Source organism: Suillus clintonianus (assembly GCF_016758775.1).
Source record: "Suillus clintonianus strain FC179 chromosome Unknown DEU56scaffold_9, whole genome shotgun sequence".
Classification (NCBI taxonomy): Eukaryota; Fungi; Basidiomycota; class Agaricomycetes; order Boletales; family Suillaceae; genus Suillus; species Suillus clintonianus.
This window is the reverse complement of record NW_024539233.1, coordinates 472,711-492,353: the sequence shown is the minus strand read 5'-3', so window position 1 is coordinate 492,353 and position 19,643 is coordinate 472,711. Positions and strand designations below refer to the sequence as shown.

General features: G+C 49.1%; 5 protein-coding genes across 5 annotated transcripts; all 5 read left to right on the top strand.

The window, feature by feature from the left end:
• Positions 1-39: 39 nt before the first annotated feature.
• DEU56DRAFT_728293 (kinase-like domain-containing protein) lies at positions 40-3,079 on the top strand (the record flags this gene model as incomplete). The annotated part of the gene is made up of 8 exons (XM_041348040.1): positions 40-174; positions 228-424; positions 472-628; positions 681-940; positions 994-1,236; positions 1,301-1,545; positions 1,598-1,731; positions 1,787-3,079. 8 exons carry the CDS (start codon positions 40-42, stop codon positions 3,077-3,079), a joined length of 2,664 nt encoding a protein of 887 aa, XP_041212989.1.
• Positions 3,080-5,886: 2,807 nt separating this feature from the next.
• On the top strand, positions 5,887-8,039 carry DEU56DRAFT_779031 (uncharacterized protein). Its single transcript, XM_041351858.1, has 8 exons — positions 5,887-6,089; positions 6,161-6,326; positions 6,383-6,500; positions 6,556-6,794; positions 6,845-7,225; positions 7,276-7,328; positions 7,379-7,575; positions 7,644-8,039. The coding sequence occupies exons 1-8, from the start codon at positions 5,995-5,997 to the stop codon at positions 7,697-7,699; spliced, it is 1,305 nt and encodes a 434-aa protein (XP_041212988.1). The 5' UTR covers positions 5,887-5,994; the 3' UTR covers positions 7,700-8,039.
• Positions 8,040-11,175: 3,136 nt separating this feature from the next.
• On the top strand, positions 11,176-12,117 carry DEU56DRAFT_908544 (PTPLA-domain-containing protein; the record flags this gene model as incomplete). The annotated part of the gene is made up of 3 exons (XM_041357019.1): positions 11,176-11,197; positions 11,257-11,955; positions 12,008-12,117. 3 exons carry the CDS (start codon positions 11,176-11,178, stop codon positions 12,115-12,117), a joined length of 831 nt encoding a protein of 276 aa, XP_041212987.1.
• Positions 12,118-12,629: 512 nt separating this feature from the next.
• On the top strand, positions 12,630-14,437 carry DEU56DRAFT_908543 (aspartic peptidase domain-containing protein; the record flags this gene model as incomplete). Its single annotated transcript, XM_041357018.1, has 10 exons — positions 12,630-12,806; positions 12,857-13,234; positions 13,284-13,556; positions 13,606-13,674; positions 13,727-13,795; positions 13,851-13,916; positions 13,967-14,118; positions 14,167-14,228; positions 14,281-14,301; positions 14,367-14,437. The coding sequence occupies 10 exons, from the start codon at positions 12,630-12,632 to the stop codon at positions 14,435-14,437; spliced, it is 1,338 nt and encodes a 445-aa protein (XP_041212986.1).
• Positions 14,438-17,322: 2,885 nt separating this feature from the next.
• On the top strand, positions 17,323-18,981 carry DEU56DRAFT_880455 (acid protease; the record flags this gene model as incomplete). The annotated part of the gene is made up of 9 exons (XM_041356090.1): positions 17,323-17,781; positions 17,834-18,097; positions 18,151-18,219; positions 18,272-18,340; positions 18,400-18,465; positions 18,516-18,667; positions 18,716-18,777; positions 18,830-18,850; positions 18,911-18,981. The coding sequence occupies 9 exons, from the start codon at positions 17,323-17,325 to the stop codon at positions 18,979-18,981; spliced, it is 1,233 nt and encodes a 410-aa protein (XP_041212985.1).
• Positions 18,982-19,643: the final 662 nt, after the last annotated feature.

Here is a 19,643-nt window from a genome sequence, read left to right as displayed (position 1 = left end):
CCGCAGAGTCCGGCCAATCAGTACTACCAAGACCAGCCCATGGTCGTTGATCAGCCGCAGCATCGACGCCGAGCTTCTGGTTTCAGAAGAGTCCGTGATACGCGCGATCTTAGACCTTACGTAAATCCTCAGCCTTCGGGCAGACGAATGGATGCTAGTGGGGTATTTTTGTCGGTCCGTGTGTTCTCCACTTGATCGCGGTTGAGCTCTGACATTAAGTGACACAGCCATTGAGGCAATTGACTACCAACATCCTCGATACGTATCATATCTGCAACCCGCAGTTTAGATACGAATCTGCGCACAATCCGCGGAGGGTGCTCACGAAGCCGAGTAAGCCGTCGCACAACGAAGGTTACGACAACGAGGATTACGATTATATTCTCTACGTCAATGATTGGCTGGGAAACGAGGATGGTCACAAGTGCGTTGATGCCGCATGCTCTCGGCGATATACTGAACTGTTCACAGTCGATATCTCATTCTGGATATTCTTGGTCAAGGAACCTTTGGTCAGGTGGTGAAATGTCAGAACATGAAGACCCACGAGATCGTGGCAGTGAAAGTGGTAAAAAATAAGCCTGCGTACTTCAACCAGAGTATGATGGAAGTCACGATCCTAGAGCTGGTACGTTTCTCCACAAATAATGATGAACTGATATTCACATTGATCTTCATAGCTCAACAATTCGTGCGATCCACATGATGAGCATCATATCTTGCGACTTCGCGACTCGTTCATCCATCGAAATCATCTATGTCTTGTATTTGAGCTGCTCTCCTCTAACCTCTATGAGCTCATCAAGCAAAACCAATTCCAAGGACTGAGCACACAACTCGTGAAAGTGTTTACTGCTCAGTTGTTGGACGCTTTGACTGTGCTCAAGGATGCACGCTTGATTCATTGTGACCTGAAACCAGAAAACATTCTGCTTAAATCGTAATTTCTCATTCCGTTTCCTGCACGTACCCCGTACTCAATCCCTTTACCAGGCTCCAATCGCCCCAGATCAAGGTCATTGATTTTGGCTCAGCGTGTCATGAACGACAGACGGTGTACACGTATATCCAGTCGCGATTTTACCGGTCGCCCGAAGTCATCCTCGGAATTCCTTACACGTCTTCGATTGACATGTGGTCATTGGGTTGCATTGCTGTGGAACTCTTTTTGGGGCTACCGCTCTTCCCCGGTACGAGTGAGTATAATCAGATTACCCGGATCGTAGAAATGCTTGGGTGCGTATTCCGTCTCACTAGCTGGGTCATCGATATCCATTGATATACTATGCCTTGATCGTAGGATGCCCCCAACATACATGCTGGATATAGGAAAGCAGACGAAGCAGTTCTTCGACTCCTACGTGGATGTGTATGGCCAGAAGAAGTACCGCCTCAAAACCTTGGAGCAATACTCCCGTGAGCACAACGCCAAGGAACAGCCCGGGAAGCATTACTTCAAGGCCAACACGCTTCCGGAGATCGTCAACACTGCCCCGATGCCGACATTCAAGTCATCGTCTCGGCAGGGGCACGAGGTGGAAAAAGGTAAGATTAAGTGTTTCGACTTTGCCTGATTTGTTCTCACGTGGCGTTTCAGAATTGAACAATCGAGCGTCGTTCATCGACTTCTGCCAAGGTCTACTCAACCTGAATCCTATAGAACGATGGTCACCCCAGCAGGCTAGGATGCACCCTTTTATCACCGGCGAAAAGTTCACTAAGCCTTTCCAAGTTCGTTATCTTGTTCATCGATCTTCTTGAAATTTTTACTGACAGATCATTATAGCCCAATGGACACACCGCTGCTCAGATTACACAATTGTCGTCCGCGTCAGGCAATGCAGACCCGAAGCGGCCATACGGTGGTCTTGTTCCCCAGCAGCCGAAAGGCACCAGAGCATTCCAGGATGCAGCGTCATACAACCAGCAGCTTGCTCAACATCAAGCTTACACTGCGCAGGCGCAAGCCGCATCTCAGGCGGCCAATAGTGTATTCCGCAACCCGTACATCACGCAGCAGCAACCTGCTTCCCAGACACAGCAGTCCCAACAACAGCCGCCGCCGCCTCCACTGTCCTACCAGCCGTCTCAGGAAGCACCTGCAGCGTCGTCGTTTCCGGCTCAACAGCCGCAGCAGCACACCTTCTCATCATCCCAGTCTGGGCAGCTTAGTGGGCTCAACGCTTCTGGCGCTAGCTACCCGCAGGGGACGGGAATCAGCGTGACTGGAATGCTCAACCCAAACCCACCTGCTGCATCGCACTACCCCCCACCCCATGCGCGCGCACGGGCCAATACTATCAACCATTCCGATATGATCCCTCCTGCGCTGGCGCGGCTGCAGCACATGAACCAAGATGTGATAGCCGGACGAAACGCATTGACACCTGTGCTCAACCGGGATGACGCTATGCGCGAATGGGAAAGGCGGCAAGCGGGCAAGCCGAGCGCGGCGCAGCCGTACCCTCAGCTCGAATATCTGCAGCAACAGGCTGAGCTTGCTGCTGCAAACGGCATGTCTGGGTGGGGCGCATCTACCCGTTACCCGCCGCCGCCTTCCAAGCTGTCACACTCGTACCAACCCACAATTATAGTGGACGATGACAGAAGGGAGGCTGTCATGTCGAATGTCCGGACTGCTGCACGCAGCGAGACGAGTGCGAGCGGGTACAATCCTGCCGCTATGGTGACTAGTCCGACGCAGGCGTATGCAGGGAACGCAGCTGGTACCGGTGCACGGTACCCCACAACATTCCCTTCACAACAGCAGGCCGCGAACCCATCTTTCGATCCGCTGACTCAGCGGACAGATATCGGGGCGCTGTACGTTCCGATGCAGCCTGAGCAATATCAGTCCTATGGTGGAGGTGGTGCGGCTCAGGGAGCCAGTATGTCGTCCTCAAGGCAAGGTCCTCAGACGTCGCAACCGGGTCCGCAATCCTTCTATGGTGCAGGTGTGGCTTCGGCCGTGCAAGCTCCGCCGCAGGCAGCTCAACGGAACCCGTTCAATGCGAGTGACGCGCCGCAACAGCCAAAGGAGTCGAGAAGACTGAGCGGGATGGATATTTGGTCGCGATGAATGTTGGTTAATAATGTGATCCCCCCCCTCTTCTTTCTGTGCCATGGCTTCCACTCAATTTCGACCGGTGCTAGTACGATGTGCTTCCAACCAATTTTTGTGTTTTTTTCTCAGGCATTCTTGCAACTCTGCCCCATTTACCAAGACATCTTCTATGTGTTTTCTGTGTCGCATCATCCAATATTCAGGGCATTTATCATTTATTGTCACTGGTTTGACAACGCTACACAAAGCTTCCGATGGATGTGACATAGCTCCAGTACGACAGTTCGTCATGCATCATGTCCATCACGGAACTCAAAATACGAAGCTTCGGTCACTCAGTGGTGCCCGCTGATAACAAATTGAGTTCACCGCAGAAGCTACGCGAAGCAAGCAGAAAAATGGGTATTCGTGGATTATGCCGTGGTTTGGAAGGTTTGGATTGACGCGTGCCTAGATGCCCCTCGCTACGCTATCGCTAGCAATATCAACGCACCTTTGAAGTCTGAACCCTACAGTGTCACCTAGTGTCACCCATTGCTTTGGGGGCCGGATTAGTAAGTCCAAGAAGTCCTCGGTCTTGTACGGATGCCAAGTTGGTCTGAGCGTATTCTGCGCCACGTCTGGTTATCTCCTCACAAGATAGAAGAATGCAGGTAAAGGCAAGTTGCAACTGGCTGATACTATGAGCGAGCATCTTAGATTTACCTATTTCTTCCTTCTAGCTTGCGCCACACAGGGCCGACTGGATGTCGTGCGCTTCTGAATGCTATCGTCGAGACTGTTCGGTCTTTTTAGGCTTTCCACGAGATGTGTTAGTTGCACTTTAAATGGTTGCACTACGACTTTTACACCGTCTTTTAATCGAGCCATACGGAAAGGTGTGGAGACAGTCATCCAGGTTGAACAACATGCAATGACAACTGAACTTTTTGTTACCGTCCACTGGAGCCTATGCCCCACGCTCATTAGTCTTCCATTTCTTCCTGCGCAACCACGAGGAGCGCAACAAAATTGATGTATGTAACCTATTGCTGTTACCGCGTGCTTAACACGACCGCGGCAGTTGTCCGTGGCAAACATGGCGCGTCCTTGCTCATCTCCGTCATCTCCTCGCGCAGAAAGTGGCCCGAACAACGGAGCAGCATATAACGCTACGTATCCCTTCTATATCGCAATTTACTTCTTCATGAATTCTGGCCCTGCAATTGAAGACCAATCCATTCTACTCTGGCTCTGTAAGATAAACGATTCAGTCAATGCCCCTCAGCTGATACCGTTTGATGTACCAAGTTAATTATCTCGCCAGCTGTGGTGTTCGGTGTCTCGCCTACAATGGGGCTTCCGACGACTTATGAAAACATGCCAGCGCAGCGGCTCCACCGACCGCCGGTCCTTCCGTTGTTGCAGCACATTCCCCTGGCTTTAATGACCATGCTAGGTTCTAATGACCTCTCTTCCTGGCAGATTCTCTTGTGCAACAGCGTTGTCTGTCATGGTTCCTTCAACCGCCATATCGGTGAATCTTCTGTGATTAACTTCTTATTCAACGTCGCTGCCCTCGTTACGTCGGCGCCTGGACGCCGTTGGATAATTTATCACGCGATTTGTATTCCGCCAGACTCCACCGCCAACCTGTATATTCATTTGATTTTATTTGCGAACCCCGGATAAGTTCGAGTTCGAGAGATCAAAGCTGTTCAAACGTGGTACATAAGGTGCGATCAGCGTTTATGATTTTTGCTGGAGAACGGGACTGAACCGAACATCGGCAACATAACCGAGTCCGCGTACTTATCAATGGAGAACCATCCGAATGTGAATCGAGTAGTATCTTCCCCAAAGTCGGGCCACTCACGAACGAAGGTAAAGACTCGGGCATAAAGCAGTCGGATGAAGAACCATAGTCGACGTATTGGTCCTATAACAGCATCGGTTTTTGCTTGCACTCGTTTTGAACGTCCGGGTAGAGCGCCATCCCCCAGATGAAGCCTGAATTGATCGTAACTGTGTTGTTCGTTGGACGGACCGCATCGGCAAATATAAATGCAGTAGCTGCAGCAGCCTCGATCGCCGCTTCTTGATTTGTTATACTCAGACCCCAGGTAAGGAGAGGTAAAGTGATCAGAAACCGTGATCCGTAGCGAGGTTGGCGCTGTTAACTGGGACAAAAGCGTCCACGCTGGAAGGTATGTGTAATGAAGAATAATTCTGATCAGCATATTCAGAATCACGAAATATACCTTGTCTCACAGAACGGAAGCGTCTGCATGGTCACGTTTCGCTCTGGCGTCAGTCTATCAGCACAAAGTCTCATTATCGCTGCTTGGCTAAATAAAAACAGATGTTGATCATGTTTTTGAAAACATTCAACAGACTCCTTGACGAGTATACGATAGCGTTATGGAGTGCCAAGCAACCTCGCAACGAGCTGCTGACTCCTGTGCGCTGAGCTTTGGCAATCAGCAACGATTAATGTTGCTACGAGAACTGCCGCGTGACGAACCCACCTGTGGACCCAGAACTTCTTGCCGTATGGAAAGGAAAGGTGACCAGCCGACTGGGCCAAAGCCGTAAACTTAGTATTCACTGAGTGAGCACGCCCCACTGATGATGACCTTTATCGGTGACCAGCTGTATATGTAGAGTCTCTTGCCTCACGAAGGGCACTAGCAGGATAATGAGCCATCTAGGTTAAGAAAACCCGTCGACTCCGTATACCGAATGTTAGACGCCTGTAGCTGGTGGTGCACCATGAACGCGTCCAAGTGGGTCATGGCAACCTACTTATAGTAAGCGAGCTGTCACGTATTATTATTGGCATCACTAACCGTGTCCACCCAATTTGTTCCGTACTCATCGTCCAGCACAGTGCAGAAGTGTTGTCTGCCTCTATTATCTAGGTATTTTCCAGTGTCTCTCCACTCATAGAAATGCTATCGAAACGAGTCATCGCTGCCGCCCGCAGTCGTGCATTTTTCGCTAGTAGAAATGCTCAATACACTGCTGTATCATTGTCGAAAGGATGGTGCGTGTTCTCTGGGTATTTTTTTCTGCTGCCAACATCGCTGACGAACCATCGCTCTCTTGTATGTACAGGAGAGTTGCCGACTCGCATGTCAGACGTGCACAGTTCCATTCCAAGACCGTCAAGGTCCCGCAAATGGCCGAGTCCATCTCTGAAGGTACACTCCGATCATGGTCAAAACAGGTTGGGGATACCGTCGAGGCTGATGAGGAGGTTGCGACCATTGAGACGGATAAGGTAAGTACTTGTTCATCGGCGCCTCTATTAAGAAAACACACCAATTCCTCGCGTAGATTGATGTCAGTGTCAATGCGCCTACAGCAGGGAAGATCGTGGAGCTACTCGCAAAGGAGGAAGACACTGTCAGCGTTGGCCAGGACCTCTTCATAATTGAACCTGGCGAAGGTGGTGGTAAGCCGCGTGTAACTTACGAGACGTGCCGTCTCATCACATCGCTTGGCTCTAGCATCTGCTCCTCCTCAGGAGCAGAAGTCAGATTCTGAAGAACCTAAGGATCAACAACTGGACAAGACGATACCAGAACCACCCGCACCATCAGCTACCGATAAGCAGAGTGGCGGCATCCCTCCAGAAGGACCTAAAGAATCCAAGAAGGAGGTGAAGCAAGACTCGAAACCAAAGGCGGACAAGTCAAAAACACCTCCGCCTGTGCCAAAGGCCCCTGGCAATCGGGGCGAGACAAGAGTATGCAGCATTATTGTTCCTGTTTTGGAGGTGACGACGTGTTTCCTTAGGTTAAGATGAACCGTATGCGCCTGCGCATTGCCGAGCGTTTGAAGGAGTCACAAAATGCTGCCGCTTCGCTCACGACCTTCAATGAGATTGATATGTCCTCTCTCATGGAGATGCGAAAGAAGTACAAGGACGAAGTGCTCAAAGAACATGATGTCAAACTTGGCTTTATGAGTGCGTTCGCTCGTGCGTGCACTCTGGCACTCAAGGAAATTCCCGCTGCAAATGCGTCCATTGAGGGTGACGAGATTGTCTACCATGATTTCGTTGACCTGAGCGTCGCTGTCGCGACGCCGAAGGGCTTGGTCACCCCAGTAGTGAGGAATGCTGAGGGCATGGGCTTCGTTGACATCGAGAAGGAGATTGCTGCTCTCGGAAATAAGGCAAGCACTGTATAGCTTACATTCTCCTGCAGCTTACCTATTGTCATCAGGCCAGGGATGGTAAATTGACTCTCGAGGACATGGCAGGAGGCACATTCACCATGTGAGCGTCTTTGATTCTCAACCCAAACCAAAACTAATTTCATGCCTCAGTTCCAATGGCGGTGTCTTCGGCTCATTGTACGGAACGCCCATAATCAACTTGCCACAGTCTGCTGTACTTGGCATGCACGCGATCAAGGACAAACCTGTCGTTGTCAATGGCCAGATCGTCATCCGACCCATCATGGTCGTCGCCCTCACCTATGACCACAGACTACTCGATGGTCGGGAAGCAGTCACCTTCCTAGGTTCGTACTCTCTCCCGTTATTCTGTCTCACATGACCGTTATCTGACATGTTGACGCGCCGTTTGTAGTGAAGGTCCGTGACTACATCGAGGATCCTCGGAAAATGCTTCTTGCATCGAGCTGAGCTTTCCTTGGTGATTTTTCCCCTTGTGTTTCTATTTATTCATTCTATCTTTGACTTTGGGCTCTTGAAGTATGATCTTGTGATGCATCAGATATGCTACTACGAGGATGTGTTCCAAGATGTACTACAATGAGTACCAGGTCCTTCATGCACAAGGATCCACTTGTCTAGTATTCCGCCTCTGATTATTTGCATAAAGTTCAAGAGTGACATGCTTTTGTCTATTTACCCCCTTGCATTTCTTTATTCTTTATTGTCAATTTGTTGCCCACAATACAGTAAGTACTTGGTCACGAAGCAAAACTAAGTTAAAGTAATGTTAACTTGGCATCCATCAAAGGTTCACTGACGCTCGTGAGGGAAACAAATTTATGTGGGATGAACTAGATCTGAGTATGTATGGGCGAAGGCACGAAGAGCTGCGAGTGTTTGTTTGGCTTTGTCTGTCAACAGCTTCTAATCCTAATAGGTGTCAATAAACCATCAATCCATGATGTAACCGTGGAAGCGGTGTGCCAGTAGAGTTGGGTTGATACTGACAGTATGGCCTTTCCAGGATCACTAGCCTGATTCCATAAGCCTGTTTCGTCGGACCACGGGAAGGATCGGTCAGTGCTCGTTGAATTAAAGTGAGCCTCAAAAGTTTGGATGGCACACACATATGTATTTAACTTCCGTGCATCTGCCACGTCTGTGTTCCATAGTGTCGGAATGCAGTGCGTGGGCGCCATCTGGCGAAAATCCCAGCAGAGTGGCAGATACAATTGGAGTGGGCATTATATGACGTGGGTGACGGACTTGTCGTGTGCACTTCGTTCAAGTTCGATTTTCGCTTTCGCCCCTCGAAAGTCCGATCTATTTGATCAAGAAGGGAATCACAGTCTTGCTTCTAGATAACCAGTGAGTACAGGAGACTACTATCTATGAGAATTGAAGTTTGAAGGTCGGCCACTTCATAGAACCATGTAATTTATTTAGTGACCTACAGCCATCAGCGGCAGACAACTCAAAATTGCCCTCCGGCCGTGTACCAACAGGCATTATAGTCCTCAACTGGATGAATTTCTGGAAAGCAGCCATCCGGGTGCTAAACATCTGGCGATTCCACGAGTCGGTGGCCATCTATGTTTAAATCATTGCCACTTAGTGGCACGCTGTGATTAATTGCTCCTGATGGCACACCTTTGGTTACGTTCAGTTAGATCCATGCCAAGCCTCATTATCCTAAGTCCCATGATCAAGATGACCTTACCGAGGTGGCTGCCTGTGAACTAATCTCCGCCTTGTGTCCTTGCGTTTGAGATCATTGTCGATGGCCATGGTGCGTTCGTCGGTTCCGCGTCGTTCAAATCTTGCTGAGTGGGCCCTGGCAGATATCGGCACAGGGGTCCACTCCTGTCATAATCACTCTTGTCGTTACCACTGTTGGATTTCAAGCCTTCAGGTTTATTTCAACTGTGCTCCCTGCCCACCCACGCCGCGTGTGCACTTCGTGCCTTGACGTCAAAGGAAGATTTCAATACCAATAATTTGGCCAATTGAGTAGCCTGAACAGGGGCTTGTGCTCACCGCTCAGATAACGCTGTACTTCTTTCACGGCATTCTGAATCTTCTGATATGCCCGTCTCCAGCTGGTGTACTTTTATCCTATCAGGTACTGATCTTTTTAGGACCTCGATATTCCTGTGCCGTGGCTACTATTGTATCATTTACTCCACCGTAGGATGATGGGTTCCTCTGCTTCCCGCTTGATTTGACTATTCTGGTCTCGGCGCCAATGGTGGGCACTATAAGATCCCCTCTTTGGCTGGCTTTTCCTCCAGCAATCCGATCCATTCTCAACAGCTTCACATACCTGGTGGGTTGTCTGAACTGAGTCCCCTGACCACGCAACTGACACGGCCTTGCAGCTTAACCACACTCCATATCATCATGTACTCCTACAACACCGAGGGTAAGTGCTGCGGCCCTGCGTGCACGTAAGTGTTGTCTCGCATTACGTTCCAATGACTGGCTTCTGACCCTCTGTCAAAAGCTGCGACTGTGTTTCTGGCAGCTGCACCTGCGGCGCCTCCCCCAAGAACTAAACACCATGCGCAAGCGCATACATAATCATCTTCGTGATTCTGCCTTGCCGTGTATATAAATATAAACATATCAGACTTCCGCGTAAACTTGTGTTGTCATTGTATTGAAGTGTTCTGGACAGAACTGACAGTCGAGACCTATCCCCGACTCGTGAATTTTTACTGCGTGTTTTATTTATGCGCTGTAAGTACATGATACGTGGATGCACGGAACAACTTGAGTAGAAACTTGCACACTTGAGGAAACTCTGAAAATGATTCAGTCTTTGATTGTGTCTTGGTTCCAGCTTTTCAGGCTATTCGTTCCTGCTACTTTTTCTTCTTTCACCACCATAATTCCGAGATTGTCGCTGCCCTTCGCGACAGGCGGTTGGGCCGTGTAGGTAGCTTCCTGGGGTGTGAAAACAAAACCTCAAATGCACGACACTCGGAGAAAATTTCCCCGCAATTCAATTCAAGATCAATAGATAACACAATATCAGGATCCTAGAACAAAAACGGCATCATTAACAACCAACAAAGAACGAGCAAAATGGCCGAGCTTAGTAAGTCTTGACACTAGGAGATGTCGATGAGACACGTCCACATTCGACCAAGGATAGTTAGCGAGGTCAGACAAGAACGTCATCACTGACATAGGCGGCGCACACTGCTGTCACGACCTTGATTTCACAAAGAGCGTTAAAATGACTATTCTGATTTTTTTTACAGCAATGAGAGGAGAGAGAAGCACACGACCACTGTCAGTAAACGACAATGATGAGGCAATAAATTCAGCGTTGAACAAAGAGCCAAGGAAAGCAACGTACTGCTCGAAAAATGCAGAAAGACTATTTGCGACTTCCAACGCCGCGGATACCTCACTGCCTCAAACGCCTGCTGAAGCTGAGTGACACAAGAGACACGAGAACACACCGAAATTCATCACAAGACCACGAAAACCAAACGGCCATCACTCAAAACAGCACGAATTTCGTGCAACAACTTGACTTGTCACGTTTAACGTCGTCAAGGACAAAGATGACGGTAAGCTAATAAGCAACGTCAATGAAGAGAAGACACCATAAGATAGCCTACTGATAGCTCAGGGTACAGCACGATGCTGCACGACAATAGACCCGATCTACCCCGCGAAAACCCTCCTCTGGGGAGTCGGGGACTACCGACTTGATTGCTTTCAGCAACTTGAAGTAGTAAGTTGCGTACCTGGATATCCCCAAAAAGTTGCATCTATTACAGAGGTCACGTGCACGGGGGTTCGGGACTTAAGAAAACGCTACCGTAAACATAAACTTTCGAGTACCCCCACCAGCCCAGGTGTACTGCCTATCGAGTCCATACATCCAATTGCAACGACAAGGGTCCAAGATGCGAAGTAACGACCATAATATGTCAAGTGCGCGTTCACGAGGTAAGTAACGCGACGATAAACTTAAAAGTCACGGATTGACCTGTGGATATGGTTTACAGCCTCAGGACCCTCTCTCCCTGTGCGATCCTATTTAATTGCGTTCAATGCATTATCTGCGGCAGGATGGGCCTATGTCATTTACCTCACTCTTGCCGTATTTAGAGGCCAACATGCTCCAATTTCAGCATACGACTTCTTCAAACCACTTGCTTCATATGTGCCAACTTCAATCATAGAATTTTTGATCCCGCAGCCTACAACAACGAACCGATTCTCTACCACCCTCGCATATCTCATACGTCCGTATTTCCCCGCGACATACGACTCCACCTTCTTCGCCCTTGCACCTGTGCAGTCGCTCGCCGCCCTTGAAATCTTGCATGTTCTCTTTGGGCTTGTGCGCTCCCCGCTCCCGACAACTGTCATCCAGGTCTCTTCGCGCCTCATCCTGGTCTGGGGAATCGTCGAGCGCTTTCCTCACACCCACTCGAGCCCGATCTATACCACTATGATCCTTGCCTGGGCGCTGACCGAAGTGCCGCGCTACGCATACTACGCGCTTTCACTTGCAGGTTGCGGCGTACCCGGGTGGCTTACGTGGATACGCTATTCCACATTTTATGTCCTGTACCCTGTCGGCGCAGGAAGTGAGGCTCTTGTAATGTTGAGCACCATTCCGGAGTGGAGCGGTGGCAAATGGGCGGTGTGGACCCTCGAGGACTGGGTCAAGGCGGGTTTGGTGGCAATTTGGGTGCCTGGTGAGTTGTGCATGTTATTTTGCATTTGGTCGCTGACTCCTAGTTCTCGTAGGGCTGTGGGTGATGTATTCGCATATGATGCGCATGCGCCGCAAGGTGCTTGGCAGCGGTAAGGGCCAGAAGTTGGGAGCGAAGCCCAAAGACAGGATTAAGGCAGAGTGAGAAGTGTCATGAATATCGGCGACAACAAAATATGACACTGACTTATTCACAATACCCTGAAATCATTTACCTTACGATATAATAACGTCTAGAATCGTCTGCCACCACTTGTTGTAGTGCAACCCAGTATGTGCATTTCATCTGTGGTATCTCGACCTAGGAAGGGTTGCATTGCATATATCGCGTTGCACGTGCAAACACGCAACAGGCACACAGAAATGTACAGGCATAGTGGGTTACTTTTATCAAAGTTCTGGCCAACGAGCCAGCAGCAGCAGTATGTTGCCTGTCGTATCTGATCCGGCCAACTCAGTGACGTGAGTGTCCAATATACTCCGAGTCAGCCAAATGCGGTGTCGCATTCAACTTTTCTTTCAGTGTAGTATTTTGATCTGGGCTGGCAGGTCAGCTCAGGCGTTACCGAAGCGCGCTGCTAGTCTAGATTGGAACTCAATGTCAGTGGGTTAAAAGGCTTAATTTGCCTTCGAATTTCCTACTTCCTCACCACTACCATGCTTCCTCACTTGCCCCTTTCCTTTCTCTTCCTGACCGCAGGCGCGTCGGGCTTTCCCATGTATGACATGGTGCTTTACCCCCCGATGTACGTGCGGGATCCATTTGGAACGTTCAACGAAACCCAGGACTGGCACAGCTCGACCGTCGTGCCAATCTTCGATGCGCAGCCTGTGGTGAGTTTCTGTCTTATACAACTTTCTACACGACCAACTTGTATGCCCAGGTGGCCGAGATAGAAGCCCTCCGACTCAAATATCAGAACGCACTTGATTTTTTGGCTGGCAAGGACCTCGTGGCGCTACCAGATGCACTTTCAGATCCCGGGCTCGATGTACTGACAGATGCAGTTTTCGCCGACACGACGAATACCGCTGGTCATAGTGCGACGGACCCCCTGACGGACGCGATACAGGGGAAGATCGATATTTACTACGGTCCACTTGGGTTTGGGAAGAAGTCACAACAACTCTCAGTGACCATTGATACGGCCTCCGGAGATCTCTGGATCCCTGTTGGCTGCATAAATTGCGATAACCTGCAATATAACGCTGCTGCGAGTTCAACATACAGAAATACCGGGAATGCGTTCAAAGTGAATTACGTGCGTCTCTCTCCTGCTATCTCGATGCAGGCTTGATGATGCTAGGCAGGGGCAGGATGGCACCGGCTATGCAGAAGGGACCCTTGCGTATGATACGATCAGTATGGGTGGTCTGAAGGTCAACAACCAATATTTTGGGGCTGTCACAGATGTGTCGAGTAATTTCAATGTCGTTCCGATATCTGGGCGTCTCGGACTTAGTTTCAGCTCCATCGCAATGTCAGGGAAGCCAACGTTCTTCGAAAACCTGATCATGCAGGAAAGGGTCGAAGCACCGTTCTTCTCTTTGCATCTGACGAGAGGAAGGGCGAGCGGGTCGGAGGTACGTTGTACTCTGGCCCTAACATGACTGTAATCGAGAATATTTTTAGATAACTCTGGGTGGCTACGACATGTCGAAGGCGGCAGGATCGTTGACATGGGTTTCAGTAATTTCCAAAGTTGGTCCTCCTGTGCCTTTATGCATCACGTCTGATTAGTTCTTATCGGCAGACCTACTGGACAGTGCATTTCGACGGAGTCGTCGTCGATGGGAACTACGTCTCCGGTGACATTGATGCGGTATGGTTCAACTTGTCAACCGGATATCTTCGTTCATCCCGTTTCTTCTGCATAGGCAATTGACGCGGCTTCTAGTTTTATACACGTTCCACAGGCATTGGCATCCTCGATCTACGCCAATGTCAGTCTCTCGCTATGTGATTCCCTCGTCAAACTGCTGATAAGTCGCAGATACCCGGGGCTGGCCCCGCAGCAAACTACGACTCCAATTTCTTCTCCTTTCCATGCGACTCCAATCTCACAATTTCATTATCGCTTGGTGGGCACGACTTCGGCCTTAGCATGCGGGACTTTAATCTCGGACAAGATGGGGATGGGTCAAAGTAAGCCAAGGTGTCTTCATATAATGCATGCTGTCTGAACGAGCACAGATACTGCATCGGCGGGATCGTCGGGATGGACGATACATTCACGCAAGGATTTGCTATCATCGGTAGGTTCTTGGTTCATTCAGTTGAATGCTTTGTTGACGTCGCGTATTGCAGGGAATGAATTTTTGAAATCATGTGAGCGGCATAGATCTTGTCGCATAACATTTGATCTTGAACACTCATGATTTGTCATTGTCCAGGGTACTCGGTGTATGACTACTCGCACGGGGCGCGGGTGGGTTTCGCGCCGAGCATCAATAATGCGCAGTAAGATATTTAGTACACTTGATACCCCCATAGATACACAGCGTGTCTTTGTTTGGAGGATGTATGATTACTTCTGCGGAACTCTGGATTACGCAAAATTACACGATTTGAACGTCAAGATGTATTGTGTCGTAGAAAATTCTAAGTGGTCGAAAGGAAGGAAGCCTGCACTTTGCTGAAGGCGGTGAATGTGACCTTAAACCCTGATATCCGGGTGGTTACGGAGATGAACTACAAAGTTGCACTGATTACTCCACTTGAAGCAGTCGGAGCATGACGTTTCAGAGTATGTTTCGTGTGTTAAAGGTGCGGCGAGGTGAACAAGATCCGGAAGAGGCTGCCACATACGTTCACATGATGCTATACAGTAAAATTGTTCTTACCAAGGCGATACGTAAGTGGGCGTACTGTAATGCACCACCCGTACAGGATTGAGAAGGCTACCATGGCTGGGCCGTTTTCATACGCAGAGACTGGCCGTTATGACAGCATAAGCGCTGTAAGGAAATGCATTTTCTGTTGCTGTGCCACCACGAGGCCAGGTGAAATCATCTGCGATGACATCACAGATTAAAGGAGGAGGTCGGCGTTGAGGATGATTCAGACGAAAGCCGAGATGTGCATGATGGCATCGCGTTGTTCAGACCACAGCAGAAGGGGAGCATGCGACGTGTGAACTTCACTGGAAAGTGATGGAGTATATGTGAAAATATCGATGTTTAGGACGAGTTCAGGTTGTATCAGGTTAGCGAGTTCGCGAATCACAGGTGCCGAAGTCCAGTGTGAACTTTCGAAGTCGGGACTGATGACTGGCAGTTCTTTATTGGGCTTCGCATTGAAAGAGGTCCAAGCCAAGGAAGAGAGAAAATTGGATGCATGTCATGAATCAACAATACCAACCTAATGGAATGCAGTCTCAGTCCACGAGATGTTTGGTGAGAATAGTGGGAGAATACACACACCTGTGCAATTTTTTGCCCTTCAGATAAAACAACGAGGCGAGACCGCAGACCCTTCAAACCCCGCTGCCCCCGAGCCAGGAAAGGAGATTGAAATTCCAGAAAGCCTGGAATCTACGCTTGCGCTTAAGCTTGTCAACCCAGGGATTCGGAGCTCGCGAAAGATGGACAGCCCATTTTTAACAGGCATACTTGAGAGCATCAGAAGCTTATCAACATTGTTCCTGTACTTTGTTTTCGAAACTCTCATCATAATCTTGTCCGGTAGAAAAAAGACGTTCTAATCAAATGTGTGAACAAGATTAAGAAGTTAACTCACTACAGATTAGCTAGGATCATGATGTAGACACGTGGACATCCTGCCTATAAGGTCACCAGTCTACCTTTTGGCCATCCTCCGCCTGATTCACCCTGCGCGATAGATAACTGTGAATTGCATATCCAGACATAGAGTCTTCCGAGCATGCTGAACCCGCCCCCCTCCGTCCCGACCCCTATGACCAAATTGCGGGGAAAATAGCACCCAAAACCTGCATTGCAGCTTCGGGACTTCCCTATGTGTGGACGTTGAGGATGAGTGAGGTAGTACTATAGGGTACTGGTATGTCACCGGAAAAGGTGTTTCATGGGCGGTTGTAGTCGTCTATTTGGCAATGGCTTCCATTCTTAACAAAGCCAAACTCTCTTTCTATGATGCATGGAGAGACAGAGAGCAGCCAAACAGTAATATTCGGGTGCGTGAACCTATGCTATCACTCCGCCCCAAAAACACCGATACAGGCCTGTTGTGTCTGCTGTATCTGCCATTAAGCACTGTACCTCACACAAAATTCAACATCCCTGTTCACACATCCTACAACCCGCTCGAATGTGCTGGCTCACATTCTTCCACTCCGTCACATTCAATCATCGGCCGCTCGCATCAAGGACACTTGCCAATCCCGACGCCCGTGTTCGGAAGAGCAAGGCAGATTTAAGATCTTGGGCTCTTGATACGCCATAAGACGCAGCCTTCACCGATACGACGAGCAACCTCTCCGGTTTTCCACTGTCCGGGTTAACCTCAATCTCACAGCAGGCAAACATGAGTGCTGCCGCTGGGAGTGCAACGGACCACTTGACCAGAAGTTGGGAGGGAAGCTCAATGTCGGGTTTTAGGCGGAATCAGAGGTTCCATGAATATTGGCGAGAACACAAAATGTCACTGATTATTCATAATAATGACTTTCTTTACGAATCGGCCTCCCCATTTTCGTAGTGCAACCCAGCACGTGTGATGTCGTCTCAGTTCGACTCAAGGGTGACTGCACGTGTCGCGTTGCATATATGGGTACACATGGACTTGTGCAGGCAAAGTAGGTCGATTTTATCAAGGTTCCCTAAAAGTTCTCGCTAACGAGTAAGTAGCAGTGGCACATCGCCTGCCGCGCTTGACCCCGATCTCAGCGATGCGTTACTTGCCCAACGTTTGGCTTCCGTCAGATATACATGGTTGACTTGCCTTCGTCTGGTTTTCAATGCGACATTTTGATCTGGGCTGCCAGATCAGCTCAAACTGTCATATTACAGTGGCTGTGTATTGAAGCGCGCCGCCAGTCTAGTTTGTAATTTCCTGTGGGATTTTATAGTCTTGCTTCATACCCAGCTCCCGTCATTTTTTCCCTTTTCCCTTTACCGTTACTACCACCATGCTTCCCCGCTCCCCCTTTCCATTTCTTCTCCTGACCGCAGGCGTGTTGGGCTCTCCCATGTATGATATGACCCTTTACACCTCAATGTACGTGCGTGATCCCTTTGGAACATTCAACCACACCTAGGGCTGGCACAGCTCGACCGGAGCAGCTAAAACTGATATCCTAATATTTGATCCGCAGGTCGTGGTAAGTTTACGTCGTATGCAACTTTCTACAAGACTAAGTTGTATACCCAGATGGCCGAGTTAAAAGCCATCCAACTAAAATACGGGAAGGCACAAGATGTTATAGCTGGCAAGAAGCTCGTGGTGCTACCAGATGCACTTTCGGATCCTAGGCTCGATGCGCTATCAGACGCGGTGTTCACCGATACGACGAGCGATCTCTCCGATTTTTCGTTGTCCAGATCAACCACATCTCAGCAGGCAAACATGAGCTTTTCTGTGATGAATGCCGTCACTCAGAGTGCGACGGATCCTCTGACGGACGAGATAGAACAGAACATTGATCTCCAGTACTACGGCCCAGTTGGGTTTGGGGACGAGGCACATACACAACAGCTCTCGGCAATTATGGATACGGGCTCTTCAGACCTCTGGGTCCCTGTGCGCTGTGGCAATTGCTTGAACAAGCAATATAAAGCTACTGCCAGCCCAACATACACGGATACTGGGACTCCGTTCAATGTGACTTACGTGCGTCTCCCTCCCACTAATTCGGTGCAGGCTTGACGTTGCTGGGCGGCAGGGATCAGGCAATGTAGCAGGCACCCTTGCGCATGATACAGTCAGTATTGGTGATTTGAGTATCAACAAGCAATACTTCGGTGCCGTCACTCACGTATCGAGTGACTTCAACGATGACCCGATCTCCGGCCTTATCGGGCTTGCTTTCAGCTCCATCGCGACATCAGGGAAGACGACATTCTTCGAGAACCTGATCATGCAGGACAAGGTCGGAGCACCATTCTTCTCTGTGCATTTGACAAGAGGAAAGGCGAGCGGGTCGAAGGTACGTTATGCTCTAGCTTTTATATGATTGTAATCGAAATAATAATATTTTAGATAACTCTGGGTGATTACGATACGACCATGGCAATGGGACCTCTAACATGGGTCCCGGTCATTTCCAAGGTTGCTCTTCCTGCTCCTTTATGCCTTCAGTCTAACTGGTTCTCATCGGCAGACTTATTGGACAGTACATTTTGACGGAGCTAATGTTGAAGGGAACTACGTGTCTTGTGACCTCCATGCGGTAAGGTTCAGCCCGTCAGCTGGATCTTCACTCAGGTCCACCTCGGTTTCTCTTCATAGGCAATCGATACAGGTACTACTTTGATATACGTCTCACAGGCATTTGCAACCTCGATCTACGCCAGTGTCAGTCTCTCGCTATTTGTTTCCTTTATCAACCTGCTGACAAGTCGTAGATACCCGGGGCTGGCCCCGCAACAAACTACGACTCTAATTTCTTCTCTTTTCCTTGTGACTCAAACACCACGATTTCATTCTCGCTTGGTGGGCACGACTTCGGCCTTAACATGCAGGACTTTAATCTTGGACAAGATGGGGACGGGTCAAAGTAAGTCGAGGTGTTTTCATATAATGCACACTGCCCGAACGAGTACAGAAACTGCATCGGCGGGATCGTCGGGATTGGTGATACATTCATGGAAGGATTTGCCATCATCGGTAGGTTCTTGGTTCATTCAGTTGAATGCTTTGTTGATGTCGCGTGCTGCAGGGGATGAGTTTTTGAAATCATGTGAGTAGTATCTTGTTGCATAACATCTAATCTCGAACGCTCGTAATTGATATTGTCCAGGGTACTCGGTGTATGACTACTCGCACGGGGCGCGGGTGGGTTTCGCGCCAAGCATCAATAATGCGCAGTAGGATATTTGGCATACTTAATACCCCCATGGACACTAGCATGTCATAGTTTGGGAGAGAAGGTGAATCAGGTCTGCCTGAGCAGTACTAGTATCAGTGGTTTATTATTGCTTCGACGGATTCTAGATCATTCCAAGATTACGTTCAGAGGCCAAAATGTGTTGTATCCCTTTGTGCTATCGCCGACGTGAGTTCTAACAAGGAACCAGATCTCTGTGGTCTAATGATGACAGAGAAACAACATTTGAGTGGTTATTATTACTTGGACGGACTTTGGATTGCACCAAAATTACACGATACGAACGGGTGACCAGTGCGATGCTGTAAACATCATCAAGTTGGTGGAAAGGTGACCTCATTCACGAAGAAAGATGATAACAGTTTCCCTGGTAAGGAAGTTGACAATTGTACTCACAGCACGTTGATCTGGTCTTACTCACCTCGAATCCCTGAAAGAAGCTGTTTGTTATCAGCCTCACCTTATCGTCATCGATCACGACGAAGCTGAGGAGCGCTGAAACTTGACATTACTGTCGCAGTTCCCGATGTTGATCGCTATGCGAAGAAAACTAGTTCATTGACCAGATTCAGAGCTATATATACATGCTCTGGTATCCCCTCAGAGACCGATCAAAGCTTGCTTACTAGGTGAGGTTGATAGTGAT